The sequence below is a fragment of the Sciurus carolinensis genome, chromosome 2, assembly GCF_902686445.1.
Source record: "Sciurus carolinensis chromosome 2, mSciCar1.2, whole genome shotgun sequence".
Lineage (NCBI taxonomy): Eukaryota > Metazoa > Chordata > Mammalia > Rodentia > Sciuridae > Sciurus > Sciurus carolinensis.
In genome coordinates, this window is record NC_062214.1 from 126705929 (window position 1) to 126721273 (window position 15345).

General features: G+C 50.4%; 1 protein-coding gene across 2 annotated transcripts; it reads right to left on the reverse strand.

The window, feature by feature from the left end:
• Nucleotides 1–15198, reverse strand: Tgm1 (transglutaminase 1). Of its 2 annotated transcripts, none has more exons than XM_047540107.1 (15): nt 15072–15198; nt 14022–14309; nt 13689–13877; nt 12446–12694; nt 11955–12073; nt 11732–11839; nt 11111–11285; nt 10568–10706; nt 10320–10423; nt 8102–8190; nt 7444–7597; nt 7062–7343; nt 6752–6912; nt 6212–6348; nt 1–397 (listed from the first exon to the last, which is right to left on the reverse strand). In XM_047540107.1, exons 2-15 carry the CDS (start codon nt 14305–14307, stop codon nt 172–174), a joined length of 2418 nt encoding a protein of 805 aa, XP_047396063.1. In that variant the 5' UTR covers nt 14308–14309; nt 15072–15198; the 3' UTR covers nt 1–171. The 2 variants fall into 2 exon arrangements, with proteins under 2 accessions (XP_047396063.1, XP_047396064.1); XM_047540108.1 differs by lacking the exon at nt 15072–15198 and adding an exon at nt 14632–15008.
• Between the last annotated feature and the right edge of the window lie 147 nt (nt 15199–15345).

A 15345-nucleotide genomic window follows, 5' to 3' on the forward strand; every position in this document is an offset into this window, starting at 1 on the left:
TAAAAAAGTTTATTATCATCTGTGCCACCCAATACAGGTGAAGATTGGCTATCTCCCCAGGTGCCCCAGCCTTCCCACCTGAGCTCCTGGGGAGCTATTTTGTGGTGGGCCCCCATCTTGGGGCAGTGTCCTTGCTCATCTGACTCCAGTCCCGTTGTTCCCAGTCCAGGGCTAAGCTCCACCTCGAGATGCCATAGGAATGGTCTCTCCTGAGCGACTGTTACCTCCAGTGTCTGAGAAATCCATGCCCCCAGAGGCTGGAGCCACATCCACCTGGATGACACCGTGCACCTGGGACAGCTGTGGGCTGTCCAAACTGGCAATGAGCTGGCGGGGGCCTGGTCGCACAGGCACAAACGTCTGGCGCAGTGTCACTGTCTCATTGCCCCCGATGTCCCTGTGGGTAGAGACAAGGTCATGGGTCTAGAGTAATTGAGGGAGAATTGGGAGATAAGGATGGATTCAGGACAGTCAGGAAGGAAGGAGTAACAGGTGGAGCCACACAGGCATTTCTGGGTTCAGCTGGAATCTCCACACCCACAACCAAGACAAAGACCGAACCCCAGAACTGCCTCCACATAGCCAGAACAGCAGCCTCACACCCTGCTGCCTGAACTGAAAATCTCCCCATCATTGAGGACTCCTCCCTGACTGCTCCCACATCCACCTGGACAAAGACTGCCAGTGCCACCTCAGAGGTAGCTCCTGCCCTAACCACACCATCCCCATCTCACTAGTTTTTTTCAAACACCAGAAAAACTTCAAAATAAGACTTTGAGGTCCAACACAGTATTGCCAAATGCTTTCAGTTTTGCCAGAAAAGTATGTTAAAGAAAATTAATTGCTGGGTGTGGCAGTGCAGGCCTGTAATCCCAGCTTCTTGGGAGGCTGAGGCAAGACAATGGCAAGTTGGAGGCCAGCCTGGGCTACTATTTTAAGATTGTCTCAAAATAAAAAGGGCTGGAATTTAGCTCAGTAGTGGAGTGTTTGCCTAGTATGCACAAGGCCCTGAGTTCAATACCTGGTACTAGGGGAAAAAAAAGAAGAAAATTAATGATTCTTTACCTCAGTCATCTTTCCAAAGAAGAAAGCACCCATTAGAAGAATGTTGCCTTAGAACAAAAGGAAAAGGCTATCCGAGGAGAGATAATTTGGCATCTTTAAATTGACATACACCATCATGTGTCTGAGTTTGTGTTACGTGTGTGTGGGGGGGGGTGCATACACGCACACACACATACACAATGTCTTCCCTTCTTCATGGACCTCTGAAAATCTATTACCAGACCACCTCTCTGGGAATCATGATTTCACCAATCTTCTAATGGCCTCTTGTCTCCCATATTGCTTTTCCTTTCTATTCTGCTAACACTCAGGTGTTCTAAATCCTTCAAGGACTTGGCTTCCTTAAAGAATGAGATCTCAGTTCCTCAACCTGACACACAGCTCAGTGATTCAGCCCCTATGACCTGATCAGCCACACCATCTTGCAACATTGCTCCTGTGGCCTAGTCCAGCTGAATCTTCCCCTTCCCAGCTCACCTTCACTGCCCTGCTCTGCAGCATTGGCTTTGCCTGGCATGAGCTCCTAGCACTGGCTCCCCACCCGTTCTTCCTCCAAGATTCAGCTCACCCCACCTCCTCAGCGAGACTCCCCTGAGTACCTCCAGCTCCTAGGAAAGAAAACTTCACTCCTCTCAGAGCTCCTCCAGCAATTCGCATTTTGCATTTTATACACTGAACATGTTTGCATTTATATGGCATCTGCGTGCGCCTCCTAGAATTTGTCCTTCCTGCCTCTGCCTAAACCTTTACTTCTGGTCTCCTTTTAACTCAAGCCTACCTTGGGCTCCCTCTTTGGAGTCAGACCCTGTGCAGTCATCACAGTCCTCTAAGGGAATAAACCAACATCCCTAACCCCAAAGGTGAGCTCTCTGTAGGGCAAAGCTTTTTGCTTGGAGCCTGCTTCTGAGAGGTTTCCTGGGCTGGTCTACTCCTTCTGCTACTTATTAGCTTTGTGGTTTATGATAAGTTACTTAATTTCTCTGATCTTCACTTTCTAGTCCATAAAATGGAAATGAATGTAAAATGAGGTGATGGGACCAAATGACTTTGAAGATGCCTCTGAGCTCCATGAAGGAGGAAAGCAAGAGTGTATAATATAATATAATACAATATAATAATAGGAAGCCTAACAAGTCTATAAATTAACAGATTGGTTATGTTTTGGCTGGGCATAAATTCACGTTCTTAATTTTTGCTCACTTCTCCCTTGATACAAAGTTGAAGATAAATTAGGCTCAAACCAGCCTTCAAAAGTCTAACTGTGGGGCTGGGATTGTGGCTCAGTGATGGAGCACTTGCCTAGCATGCATGAAGCTCTGGGTTTGATCCTCAGCATCACATACAAAACTAAATAAAGTTAAAAAAAAAAAAAAGTCTAACCATGCCAAGTGTGGTGGCGAATGCCTGTAATCCCAGCAGCTCGGGAGGCTGAGGCAGGAGGATCATGATTTCAAAGCCAGCCTCAGCAACTTTGCAAGGTCCTAAACAACTCAGTGAGACCCTGTTTCTAGTAAAATATAAAAAAGAGCTGGGGATGTGGGTCAGTGATTGAGCACCCCTGGGTTCAATTCCCAGTAGCAAAAAAAAAAAAAAAAAAAAAAAAAAGTCTGACTGTGATACCTATAGTCACAGCTACTTGGGAAGCTGAGGTAGAATCACTTGATCCCAGGAGTCCCAGACCAGCCTGGGCAACATACTGAGACCCTGTCTAATTTTTTTTTTTTTCTTAAAAAGGTCTATTTATCTATAGTTAATTGCAATATTTCAGGAATTAACTTTTATATTCCAATAACCAACATTATTTCCAAAAGAAACTGTCTTCCAGCTTGCAGCTGGGAATGTCAAAGTCCCTTCCTGCCCTGATCTTTGTGTCAGGTGAGGCCTCTGCCACACCCCTGTTTTTGAGTTTAAGCTGAGAACAAGTCAGATGCTAAAGCTGGAATGTGCTCGTAACTGCATTGAGGTAATGAGACCTAATGAGACTGACTCCCAAACAAGGGCACCAGAACTTAGAGATCCCCGAGAGAGCTGTCCTTCAGCTTGAATCTGGGAAACTATGTTGCCAGGGCTTGAAACACTTTTAAAAACTCTTCTTGGACTTTTCTTTAGAGCCATTTAAAACACGCAGGTGCGCATGCACACACAGCCTGTCCCTCCTTTTCTGAGTGCCTCATTTTGGAATGAAAGGGCATCATTACCCACCTTTTTTGTTTACCTTATTAGTCTTAGCTCTAAGTGACTTCAGGCTTTTCCCCAAAGTCAAATCCACCCACAAGAAGGGAAATTGGCCACTCTTAAGGATGTGCTACAGAGTGTTATTCAGGCTCTGGGAGAAATTCCCAAGAAGGGCTCGGAAGAGACTTGCAGCCTCCCTGCGACTATTTTGATGATGACAACAGTCATCTGGAGGAGGAAGTCCTGGAATGTTTATTAAGTGGCCAGTCACCACTCTGGGTGGCACACCTTCTGGTATAATGGGGTTCCATACCACAGCCTTTGATGTGCAAATGAGAGGCAAAATAACACTCATGTGGAATCTAATGTATCTGAACCAACAGCTCAGGGATGTTCCCCTCAAGGCTACCAAGTGTCCTGAAGGTTCTAGTCTGGGTTCATAGCAGCCAAGGAGCCACAGAAAATCCAAAGAAGGCCTGCCTTGAGAAGCCATCATCTAACTTTCTCTTTGACTCTGGGCAGGCTGGGCCCTCAAATGGCAGGGAGACACACACAAGCCCCACAGCTGAGGATGGGTGATGCTCTGCACAGTGGTGCTTTCCTTACTTGCAGGCATGGGTCAAAGGTCTGGTGGGGCTGCTGAGGGCTATCTGCCTCTGGGGACTCTCAGGACAGGGGGAACTCCCTCCATGGCTGTGTGAATGTGGGTGAGAGATGTCTCAGGGAGGACTAGCAAGGTAGGTGTCAAACTTCACTGTCTGGCCTGCTAGGGACCCTTGCAGGGTAGCAAGAGGACAATACTATTTTGTGACATATCACAGCATTCCTAAGAGGCTGACTGAGGCGAAGATCAGGAGAGCAGCCTTTCTGTTGTTGGCCTGATGGTGAAAGCAGGGGAGGAACACAGGGGGAAAGGTGGGCAGAGTGGGCAGGGGTCCTCTGCTTCACTACCGGCCCTCTCTCAGCACTCAGGAGCCCTCTCTTTGAAGAGGAGAATACCTGTTCCTGTCCCCAGAAAGCCAGTCTAAAAGGTCAACCTCTGGCCTTCTCTGCTTTCCCTCTGTGGTTTTCCTGGGGAGGGACAGAGCAGCATGTATCTGTGTCAAAATGATAAACACAGAGGTCAAAGAACACATGTACTGTGTGTACTCTCCCTGGGCCCAGAGCCTCATTCAACCAGGATCAGTCTCAGCCTGGATGAGGGCCCGAGGCATGGGGCTCTGTCCCTTGGAGCTGCTACTCCTCTCTTATGGCACAAACCAGGCAGCAAGCTCAAGAGTTGGGGTGGTTAGCACAGAAAACAATCAATAATGTGAAAAGAGAGCCTACAGAGTGGGAGAAAATCTTTTCCACACACACTTCAGACAGAGCACTCATCTCCAAAGTTTATAAAGAACTTAAAACATTTTACACCCAAAATACAAAGAACCCAATCAATAAATGAGCTAAGGAAATGGGCAGACACTTCACAGAAGAAGATATACAGGTGATCAACAAATACACGAAAAAGTGCTCATCATCCCCAGTAATTAGAGAAATGCAAATTAAAACCACCCTAAGATTTCATCTCACTCCAATTAGAATGGCTATTACCAAGAACACAAGCAATAATAAGTGTTGGTGTGGATGTGGGGAAAAAGGCACACTCATACATTGCTAGTGGAGTTGCAAATTGGTGCAGCCACTCTGGAAAGCAGTATGGAGATTCCTCAGAAAGCTTGGAATGGACCCACCATTTGACCCAGCTATCCCACTCCTTGGGTTTATACCCAAAGGACTTAAAATGAGCATACTACAGTGATGCAGCCACATCAATGTTCATAGCAACTCAATTCACAATAGCTAGATTGTGGAACCAACTGAGATGCCCTTCAGTTGATGAATGGATAAAGAAACTGTGGCATATATATGCAATGGAATATTACTCAGCCATAAAGAAGATTAAAATTAGGGCATTTGCTGGTAAATGGATGAAGTTGGAAAGTATCATGCTAAGTGAAATAGGCCAAACCCAAAAAACCAAAGTCTGAACGTTTTCTCTGATAAGTGCATGACAATATATAACGAGGGAGGGGTTATGGGGGGAAGAGAAGAATGAAGGAACTTTGGATGGTGTAGAGGAAAAAGGGGTGGGAGGGGGTGGGGATGGAAAAACAGTAGAATGAAACAGATAGTATTACCCTATATATATGTATGATTACATGAATGGTGTGAATCTACATTGTGTACAACCATAGAAATGAAAAGTTGTATCCCATTTGTGTACAATGAATCAAAATGTGTCTGTAAAGCTAAAAAATATTTTAATTAAAAAAAAAACAGAGTTGGGGTGGTTATGTGTTCCAAAGGAGAGAGCAGAGTCTGTCCCTTGTGAGCCATGGCCACCCTATAAAGCAGGGTGAAGATAGCAATAATAGAAATGACTAGATGCTGAGCAGTAAGTTTGTGCCATATGTGAGTCTACACAACCCAAGGACAAAGTGCTACTGCCAGCCCATTAGATAGACAAGAATGCTGAGGCTTAGAAGAGCTGTCACCTGCCTGAGGGCATCTAGTCAGAAGTGATGGAGCTGGGACTTGAACCCAAGTCTTCAGGTTTCCACAGCTTTGCTTGTAATCATGTGACGATCTCTATTTTACTTTAAAGAGCTTCCCTAATCTCCAAATGAGATAATATCCCTACGAGTTTCTGGTCAACTTTTCAGTGCTGGGCAAACGTTAGCCATGGCTTACTAATGATTCCCACATGGAGTTTTAGCTCCCTGAGGAGATGGACAGGCCCCTGGAGTGCTGCACAAAGCACCCAGCAGATCTCCTTAAGCACTGGTTGGACTGGGCTGAACTAGAGTTGGGAGGGATTACTGGCTGACCCCAGGGGACTTTGTGGGGTACTGAGAGGAAGCAAAGCTGGGGCCCAGGGTAGCCTGGGGAAGTGGAGGGCAGCAGGGGCAAGAGGAGAGGCCAGACTTACCCAACATTGAGGACCTTGGGTCTCTGTAACCCAGAGCCCTCTAGCCGGAAGACAACATTGGTGAGGGTGACAGGCAGGGGGTTCTTGAAGACAATCTGTACTTCACACTCCTGGCCAACTACTGCTGCTCCCAGTAACTGAGAAAAACAGAGGCCCATATCACATCACAGACCCTGGCCAAATACACAGGGTCTGTATGCTACCCCATAGGAAGAAGACCCCTGAGAATCAAAACCTCCCTGTGAGTCCTTTGTTTCTATTCCTAAGAGAAGGATCCCCAAAAGTCAGAGAGGAAACTTCCAACCCACTCCACAGCTAAGGCTACCACAGAATCAGGGATATAAGTTCCCCTTTTACAGATGAGGAAACTGAGGGAGGTCCAGGAGCCCAGAGCTGGTCCTTAACCTTTTTCTCCTAGACTGACTAACTAGGTCAGCCTATTCCTGGCTCAAGCATTTTCCCCTCTTCTCCTCCAATTTCTTTTAACCCCACAGCCATCACTCCCAGACCACCCCTCATGACCCCCAAAGCTGCACTCACTGTAAGGGAGAGGTCTGGGGTACGCAAACGGAAGGTGTGCTGCTTGGCCAGAACCTGCCCGCTCTCCTTGACATGGCCAGAGACGTTAAGCAGCATGGCCCCCTGGTCCACAAGGTGGGGCCTGTACTCCTTGTAGGCCACGGGCATGGTCACAGAGTCCGCTGGGGAGAGAGAGTATGCACGGTGTCACTAAGGCGTGTCTCCCCAGATGTGGCCTTCCCAGGGGTGCTCCCCTTTGCTCTGGGTCTCTATGTCTACAGCCCCTGCTGTTTGACTATCTAGCAGGCAGGGCTGGGTAAGGAGCACTTACAGGCTCCTGGTGCCAGTGTCACTTCCTTCTTGGCTTCCTTGAAGGTGGACCCGGTGACACCAGTGTAGAAGGTGACAGAGAGGTAGAGGTGCAGCTTCACAGTGCGACTGCTGCTGCCACGATTGGTCAGCACCACGGAGACTGTCAGATCCTGCCCCATCACTGCATCCTGTGCTTCCACTTGCATGGCCACATCCTCAGCAGAGTCCCGGGTGGCATACACATTGGGTTTGCTGCCATGGGCAGCTGCTGTCTCTACTGCCTTCCGCTCTGCTGCTGATCCTGGGGGTTGAGGGTCAAGGGTGAGTTCCAGCTCTAGCTGGGGCAGCGAGTGCTCAGTAGAACACTCGGCATAGAGCTGACCGTCTGTGGGAAATGGTACCTTCTGGGTGCTTATAGATGTGGGTGATGTCCTCCCGCATATTGGAGTTGATGGCCTTTGTGACAATGAGTGTGCCAATGGCTTTTTCTTCAACATACACAATCTTGAAGCTGCCATCATCCTGCCGCTGCCAGTATACCTTGTCACTGTTCACCTGTTGCAGAGTGAGGGTATGAGCAGGACTGAGTGAGCCGGAATGTCTGAGGGGAGGCCTGACCCCCAGTGCCTTCCATCAGTCCCAGGGTCTGCAGGGCAGGGTTAAGTCCAAAGAGTGGGAGCTTCCTGGCAAGGCCCAACTGGGAGACTTCCCAAGCAGAGCCAGAAAAGGCCAGAGAGCAGGGAAGAAGCTGGTCTGGGAGGCTCCTTGCAGTACATTTGGACATTAATAACAGTAATCCCTTGGGCTCGTTCACTGGCTTTACAACTTAGCAAGCAGTTTCATACTTATTATCTCTTTTGATCCTAAGCACAGGAAGCAAGGCAGCCATTATTATCCCCTTTTTACAGCTAAGGAAACTAAGACTCTAGAATGAGTGACTTGCCCAAGGTCACATAGCCAGTCAGTCAGCAGTGAAATCAGAACCAGAGAACCCAGGATTGAAGCCAGTCTCTGATCACTCTGGACTACCTGAGGAGGCACCTGGAGCCTCACCCTCACCTCTGCAAAAATGAAGGGTGTGTCATACTTCATGTAGACTAAGCCATTCTTGATGGACTCCACGGAGCAGGGGCCACAGCAGAAGATGCCTAGGAAATGAGGCAGGACAGAGGTGAGGGATCCAAGGAGACCAAGAGGGACCCTCAGACCCTGGGCAGAGGCCACACAGGGCCCCAGCCCCACCTGACAAAGCCCAGTATCCTCTGGCTGGCAACCTCTGGAAGGAGCTAGAAGTCCTCACCAAATACTCAGGACCAGTGGATACCCAGTCGAACGGAGGGAGGGACAAAAAAGAGAGTGGCCCGTCAGCTTTCCTCAACCCAGACTGCTCCACAGGAAGATAGAGGTGGGGGCAAGCCTGAGGACAGCCTGCCTTCACAACCAGGTCATCAGTATGCTCTCTGGGCTGGCCAAAACAATGCCCACTGTCTGTGATGCCCAGAGGACAGGACAATCTTCCTATCCTCCATCAGGATCCATCCAGAACCATGGTGGCTCTGCTGGGAAAGCAATGACACCACCACCACCACCATTTCAGAAAGATCCAGAACAACTCCTCAGCTCTGCAGCCCACTCTGTGCTTTTTTCTGGGGAGTGGTGTGGTGGGGACCTCATGGGAAAAAAACAATCTGTCCTCATCATACTCAGGAGGGTTTCCCAGAGGATGTGGGCTGGTAGCAGGAGGCCCAGTAGGAGAAGGCCAACAGGAAGTGAGGGCCATCTAACAGGAAAGAATCTTAACAACACCTAACACTGTGGCCTCCTTTTACAGATGGGGAGACAGGCTCAGCAAGGTAGAGTAGATGCCAGGATCTCATAAGACAACTGGAAGGAGCTAACGATTTTCTGAGTGGCTACTATGTTCTAGGCATTCTGCTAGTCCTCTTGGATTCATGATTTCTCACTGAATCTTCTCAACTACCCTCTATGATATATATTATCTCCATATTACACACAGGAACATGGAAGTCCAAAGGTGAAAAGTGCTCACTCACTTACCCAAGATCACTTATCTAAGATGTGATCAAGGAAGAATCAAGCCCTGGCCTGGCTGGCCCCAGAGTCCCCACCACTTCTCAGAAGCAGGGCGGGAACTCAGGTCTTCTAGTGCCTGAGTTCTGGCTCCAACACTGCAGGCACCAGTGGATTGTTAAACGTTGGGGGCACCGTTTAAGTAGATGATTGAGAGGGAGGGATCTTGGAAGGAACCAGAAGAAGATAGCAAGGGAGAGTCTGGAAGGAAGAAGCTGGAGGGGCAGACCAGGTTCCCTGGGCTGGAATGTCAAGGTTGGAAGGGGGTGGGGATCTGTTTGGGCAATAGGTCTCATTTTTGCAGAAGATATTTGGTCCCTGGCTATATCTTAGGGCTGGGTTATAAGGGCTGTTTTCTTCTTTGAAGCTATCTGAGCCCTGATTTGCTCATACTGTACATGAAGCTTATAGTGAACAATGGAGCAAACAGAGAGGAACTTGGAGAAAGTTAAAGTGTGTAATAAGAGAGAGAGTCAGGGACTAGATGTGTTCTCCTGGTGACCTAGTGCCCTGTGCCCCAGATGAAGTCCTTCACCTCTGGGCGCCACTGTTTCCTATGTGTTTCACAGGGCTTGGAGTGAGTTATAAACCTGGGCGATCTTCAGAATAATCAAGGAAATTTTCAAAAATATATATTTGTGGGGCTGGCATTGCAGGTCAGTAGAGCACTTGCCTAGCATATGTGAGGCACTGGGTTCAATCCTCAACACCACATAAAAATAAATAAAATAAAGAACCAGGAGGATGTTTTAAAATACGTATTTATATAAAATGTATATATTTATAGATTTTTAAAAAACATTACATATAAAAGGGTCTTTTAATTATCTCCCAGATGTGTAAGTAAAAAAGCAAGCAAGAATAATGGATTTGCCTGGGGAGGGAACCTCTCACTGACTACCTTTGAATCTTTTGGCTTTTGAGCCATCTGAGTATATTAACCATTATAAATAAATAAAATTAGCCATTATAAATAAAACTAAGGCAAATAGTTACATAAAAAGGTATAAATAAACCAACAGCTGCATGGCAATTCAGTTGATAAGAACTGATTTAAAGAACTTTGGGGCTGAAGATCTTGGCTTTCTGGCCCAGTCCTGGGCTGACACTTGAGTTTGTCACTCAGGTGGAGGAGATGGGGAGGGAACCAGGACCAGGCCTGAGAGCCAGGGAAGGCCTGCCTTACCGCTGCTGGTCTCCTGGGGTGTGGCATCCACAACCTGCCATCCATCAAATCCTGAGGGTAGATCCGGCCTCTTCATCCAGCAGTCATTCCACACATGGAAGTTCCTGGATAGATGTAGAGGGAGGGCTGGGTCTAAGACTCCAATCCAGAGCCTCCCCAACCCAGGCCCTGCCTGCCTTCCTGCATCCCATCCTCAGGTCACCATTCCTCAGCAGATATGGGCAGTCAAGTCCCAGCCCCAGTCTCACCAAACAGAATCATGGTTCAGATGCTCAAGTGGCTTCATGTTCTCATCAAAGTAGATGTCCATAGTGAGGGATGTGTCTGTGTCATGTGCAGAGTTGAAGTTGGTGACAGTACGGGTGGCTAGACCCAGGCATCGCAACACTGTGGAGGAACCAGGGTTGAGGTTCAGGGCAGAGGTTGGGGGCAGGTGAGGCATCAGGTCAGCAATATCAGGGGGAAAAGGACAACTGAGGTTGCCAAGCTGCAATTTACCACCATGGTCAGGGGTCACAGGGCCCAGGAACCTTTGGGTTATAGAGCATTTGGGGTTAAGGAAAGACAGGGCACCTGCCTGGCTCAAGCCTTGCCTATAGCTTCTTCCTCCTCTGCCTTAGGCCTCTCTCTGTTGTTAACATAATTAATGATAATTAAGGCATCTTATCATCCACCCTTGCCTGCACCCTATGCTGTAGCCATGGCTGGGCTGGGCTGGATGAAGATGGAGACTGGCTTCCCTCCCTCCTCCTGTGGGACCCAGGTCACTCCTGTCCTAGTCCCTTCACTACCTGTGGTGGTCACACCAGCAAAGACCCAGCACTGGCCATAGGGGACAGAATAGCCAGTGCGTAGGTAGCTAAGCAGGATCTCCACGCTGCCCACCCACGCTGAGGGGTTGGTGCCTCGAGAGTAATCGCCAGACCAGTTCCCAATCAGGACTCCATTGTCATCCAGGGAGTTCACCTGCCCAAGACAAGATGGGGTGGGGCTGAGTTGGGGGAGGTGTTCAGGACCTGGCTGGGTCCCCAGCCCAGCCCCTGACCCTGCAACCACCCTTCACCCCTAAATACCTCAAGACCTAAACATTAGCCTGAGCCCCACCTACCCCTTCCCTGAACTATCTGTCCCCTCCTATCCCTGTTCTGACACAGGAATGTGAATCCTGGGTGTGCCAAGTTGTGGGTTTGGCCCTACATTACACAGGAGTTGGGACAGGAGCCAGGAAGGGTGTAGTTGGGGGCAGGCAAGGAGAGAAGAGGAGTGAGACCCCCTTCCTGCAATACCCTTTGCAAGGGCAGGGACAGTCCTGAGGATACTAAACGAATCCAGAAAGGGCAGGACCTGGGGCAGGGTGATGAAGAGGCAGTAGGAAGACACACAGTAAGACTCAGAGATATAAGGGTGCTCACCATGGCAGAGATGACCCGGGAGACACTGACTGGGTCCCCACGACCTCCATATGGCATTCCCCGCCGGTCCAGGATGTACAGGCAGGCATCCAGCACTCCATGGTCAAACTGGAAGGAGGGAGGGCAGAGCTGGCTACAGACCACTCTGGAGGAGTTTGGACACTGGGCCAGGCCCCTTCTCCACCCACCTCCCCTGAATGCAGGTGACTCTAACCAGTCATACCTGACCATAGTTCCAGGTCCTCTCACCGATCTGTGCTTCAGTTCCATAGTAAATTCTTCCAGACTCATTAAGCACATACTCCTGCCGCCAGTCCTCATGGTCCACATATACAATGTCCTCTGTGATCCCAGAAAACACATACCGTGTTCCCTATACTCTCTACCTGGGCCCTACCTGCCCCTAGGCCAGGTCTTCAAAACTCATGTCCACAGAAGAAAAGAGGATAACTCTAGCCTGAGAGGACTGCTCTCAGGAAGGCCAGAGGGACTACAACACAGATGGTGGAAGATGGTTGGTCCTAACCAGGGTTTTCCTCAGTAGAGGTGAGACAGGTCATGTTTTTACACTGGGACCGGTTCCCCTCCACAGGACAATGGAGATTGACTTCTCCTGTGGCTAGGTACCCAGGCATCCAGTCAGGTCCTAGAAAAGGAAACCCTGGAATGCCCTTCCCTCCTGCCCACCTCTGCTTCTGACCCCAGTTGGCTCACCTGGGCACCAGGGGTTGAAGAGGATGTAGATCTCGTTGTGGGGGTCAAAGGGCAACTGGAACTCCCCAGCATCTGAGCGTGTGCGGACCGTGAATTGAAACTTGCCAATGATGGCATTGGGGGAGGTATGGACTCGAAGGTTCAGATTCTGCCCACTGGCTTTTGTCACCTGGGCTTTCCAGCCCCCACTGCCCCCCTTACCCACTGGGATGATCACGTGGGTACCTTTGCCCACCTCAGGGTTGTTACCTAGAGTGGGGAAATCAATAATTAGCTGGTGAGGCTTTGCTTGGATGAGGGGATGGAACCTTAGACTTCTCCCAGCCCCACCCAAATGTCTATGAGCCAGTGTGTGTGTGCGTGTTTGTGTCCCTGAGTTGGGTCATTCTGTGACAATCTCCCTCAGAGCAGCGTCCACCCAATGACTGCCCATGAGTTAGGGCAGAGCCCCAGGCCAACATCCCAAACCTGTTCCCCTGACACTGAACTGAGAGATGGGGAGGGGAGACCAGGGCTATTGTTACCCTCTGCCTGCCTGACTATCCCAGTGCCTGGGCTGGAGAAGCATAGCCACACTGGCTGATGCAAATCCCCCTGTCCTGTAGGAAAGGGCAGTCCAGATACTAAAGGCCAGGCCTGACTGCTCCCCAGGGCTGTGGTTTCCAGAGCCCAGGGCATCCCTGGTGGAGGTGGTGGGGGTATCTGGGAAATTAGAGGCTGGGGTGGGCAAGGTTAGGCTCTAATCAAAGGGTAAGAAGAGTCGCCCGCCCCCGGTAGCTGCATAATCACCAGCCTGGGCAGTCAACGGTCACCAAGCAACGCGGTGAGAGAGGCACCTGCCCTGGGCCATGGGACAGAGATACAGAGAGAGTCAGAGTTGGACAGAGAGATTGAGAGATGTAGATGTAGATATAGATAGATAGAGCAAGGTGGGGGGAGAGAACCAACCACACCCTGTAGAGAGAGCAGACCCAGAAAGAAGGGCACACTGAGGCTGACTCCAGAGAAAGAAGTACTGTGAAACAGATAACCTGGAGGCCTGAGGAGAGAAAGCTTGGGAAAACTGCAACACCAAGACCCTCCCCAAGAAGCAGCCATGGGTACATCACCTAGACACTTGCACCTGCTTTATCTTGTAGATGTTAGGGGTGATGGGCAGCAGTCTAAAGATCTCTCTAATTCAATACCAGCCCTTCCTCCAACAAATCTATGGCCTTAACCCTTCCATCCAGGTCCCACTCACCAATAAGCAGCTCAAGGGCAATGCGATCAGAGGATTCATAGCTCCGGTTCAGGAAGAGAACCACGTGGAAAGGCTGCCCACGGCGCACAATCAGCTCATCATACTCAAACTCATCTGTGTGATGCTCTCTGCGGTTCTGGTCTGAGCGTGAGCTCAGCAAATCCACACCGGTCACCACCAGCATGCCCTCTGCAAGGCCATATCTCTGGGTCAGTGAAGCCCCCACAAGGAACCTAGATCTCCCTTATTAGTTTCTCAAGCCCCTAGTGATGCTGAGTCTCAGGTCTCACTAAGGCCTTTCAGCTCTCAGTCAAGGTGAATAGCTGGTCTCACCTCGGATAGTGCCATCTCCAGCTGCATTTATACCACTGCCGCGGGAGTCAGGTCTTCGGCCCCGAGAGCTGGATCCTCGACTTCTGGAGCCAGAGGGCTCAGGCCCCCAGTCATCATCTGCCCTATTCCGGCAAGAACAGCAACCACAGCAGCGAGCCCAGAAGGAACGGGCTCCTCTGCGAGAGCGTCTGTCTGGCTCTGGTTCTGGCTCTGGAGAAGGTGTGGTAGGGGGCTGCAAGGGGTTCCCGCCCCATCGGCCCACGTCTGAGCGAGGACCATCCATCATGCCTGTGAAGAAGAGCCAGGGGATGCTCTGATCACCCACTCAGAGCTCCTGTACCCAGCTAGTCCACTCAGAAATTCTTCATCCAGTGAGTTGATTTAGTCATCCCAACCAGATGACTGAAACAATCTGACTTTGACTCAGAAATTCCCCTAGACCCATCTGAGACCCTCCCTAATGACTCCATTCAGACACCCAAAGAAAGCTGCCCACAATTCAGAGAAAAAAGTTTTCTCCCATCTCCTTATAGACACCCACCAAACCACATCCAAAAACAGATGCCCAAAGAGAAAACCCACTCAAGGACCCATCTAAAGAAATACACACAATTCCTTGGGTGAACACCTGTCACGGCCTCAAGATTCAGCCCCGCAGACCAGTGCACCTCAGCGTCCCTCGGCCTGGTCCCTCCACCTGCTGGCTTCTCAGTCTAGAGGTCCATGACGCTGACAGCCTTTAGAATCCATTCTTAGCTAGATCTCCCCCCTCCAGTCTCCCGACAAGACCGGCGGGTGGCATGGGGAGTCTGGGGTCTTTGGCAGTCCTCATGTCGGGGCAAACCCTACAAGGGCCTGCCGGGAGGGCTGGGGCGCGGGAGGTGCTAGGAGCCCCCACTGGGTCCCGCAAGAGCGACTTCTCCCAGCCCAGCCGACAGGTACCCGCTGGCCTGCACTCCTCCTTTCTGGGGCTGGACTTCTGCGCGTGTGGCCCCCAGACAGCGCAGACCGCTGAGGCTCAGCACTTCGGTGACTGTCAGAGCCCCTCACCTGGGCAGCGGTGTTGGCGACGGCAGTACTGAGTCCCAGGGCCGGGGCGGGAACCGGTCGGGACTGATGGGACGGGATGCACGGGCTGGACGCCGCCGCGCGAATGGAAGGTGTGGGGCGGGCGGGGTAAGTGGTTTATGAGGGGAGGGAGGGCGGGGCCGAGCTGCTGGGAATCAGAGGAAGAGTGGTTGCCCCATCCCCGAGGGGAAGAGGCCTGGCCTCTGGGTGCCGTCTCAGGGTAGTAGGGGCGGGAAATGGGTACGGTCACAACCCT

Coding starts and splice junctions, on each gene's coding strand:
- Tgm1 (XM_047540107.1), bottom strand. CDS start 14,307: ATGATGGATGGTCCTCGCTCAGACGTGGGCCGATGGGGCGGGAACCCC. Junction 12,695..13,688: donor TGCCCTTGAGCTGCTTATTG/GTGAGTGGGACC, acceptor TCCCCACTCTAG/GTAACAACCCTGAGGTGGGC. Junction 7,344..7,443: donor CATCTATAAGCACCCAGAAG/GTACCATTTCCC, acceptor CTCAACCCCCAG/GATCAGCAGCAGAGCGGAAG.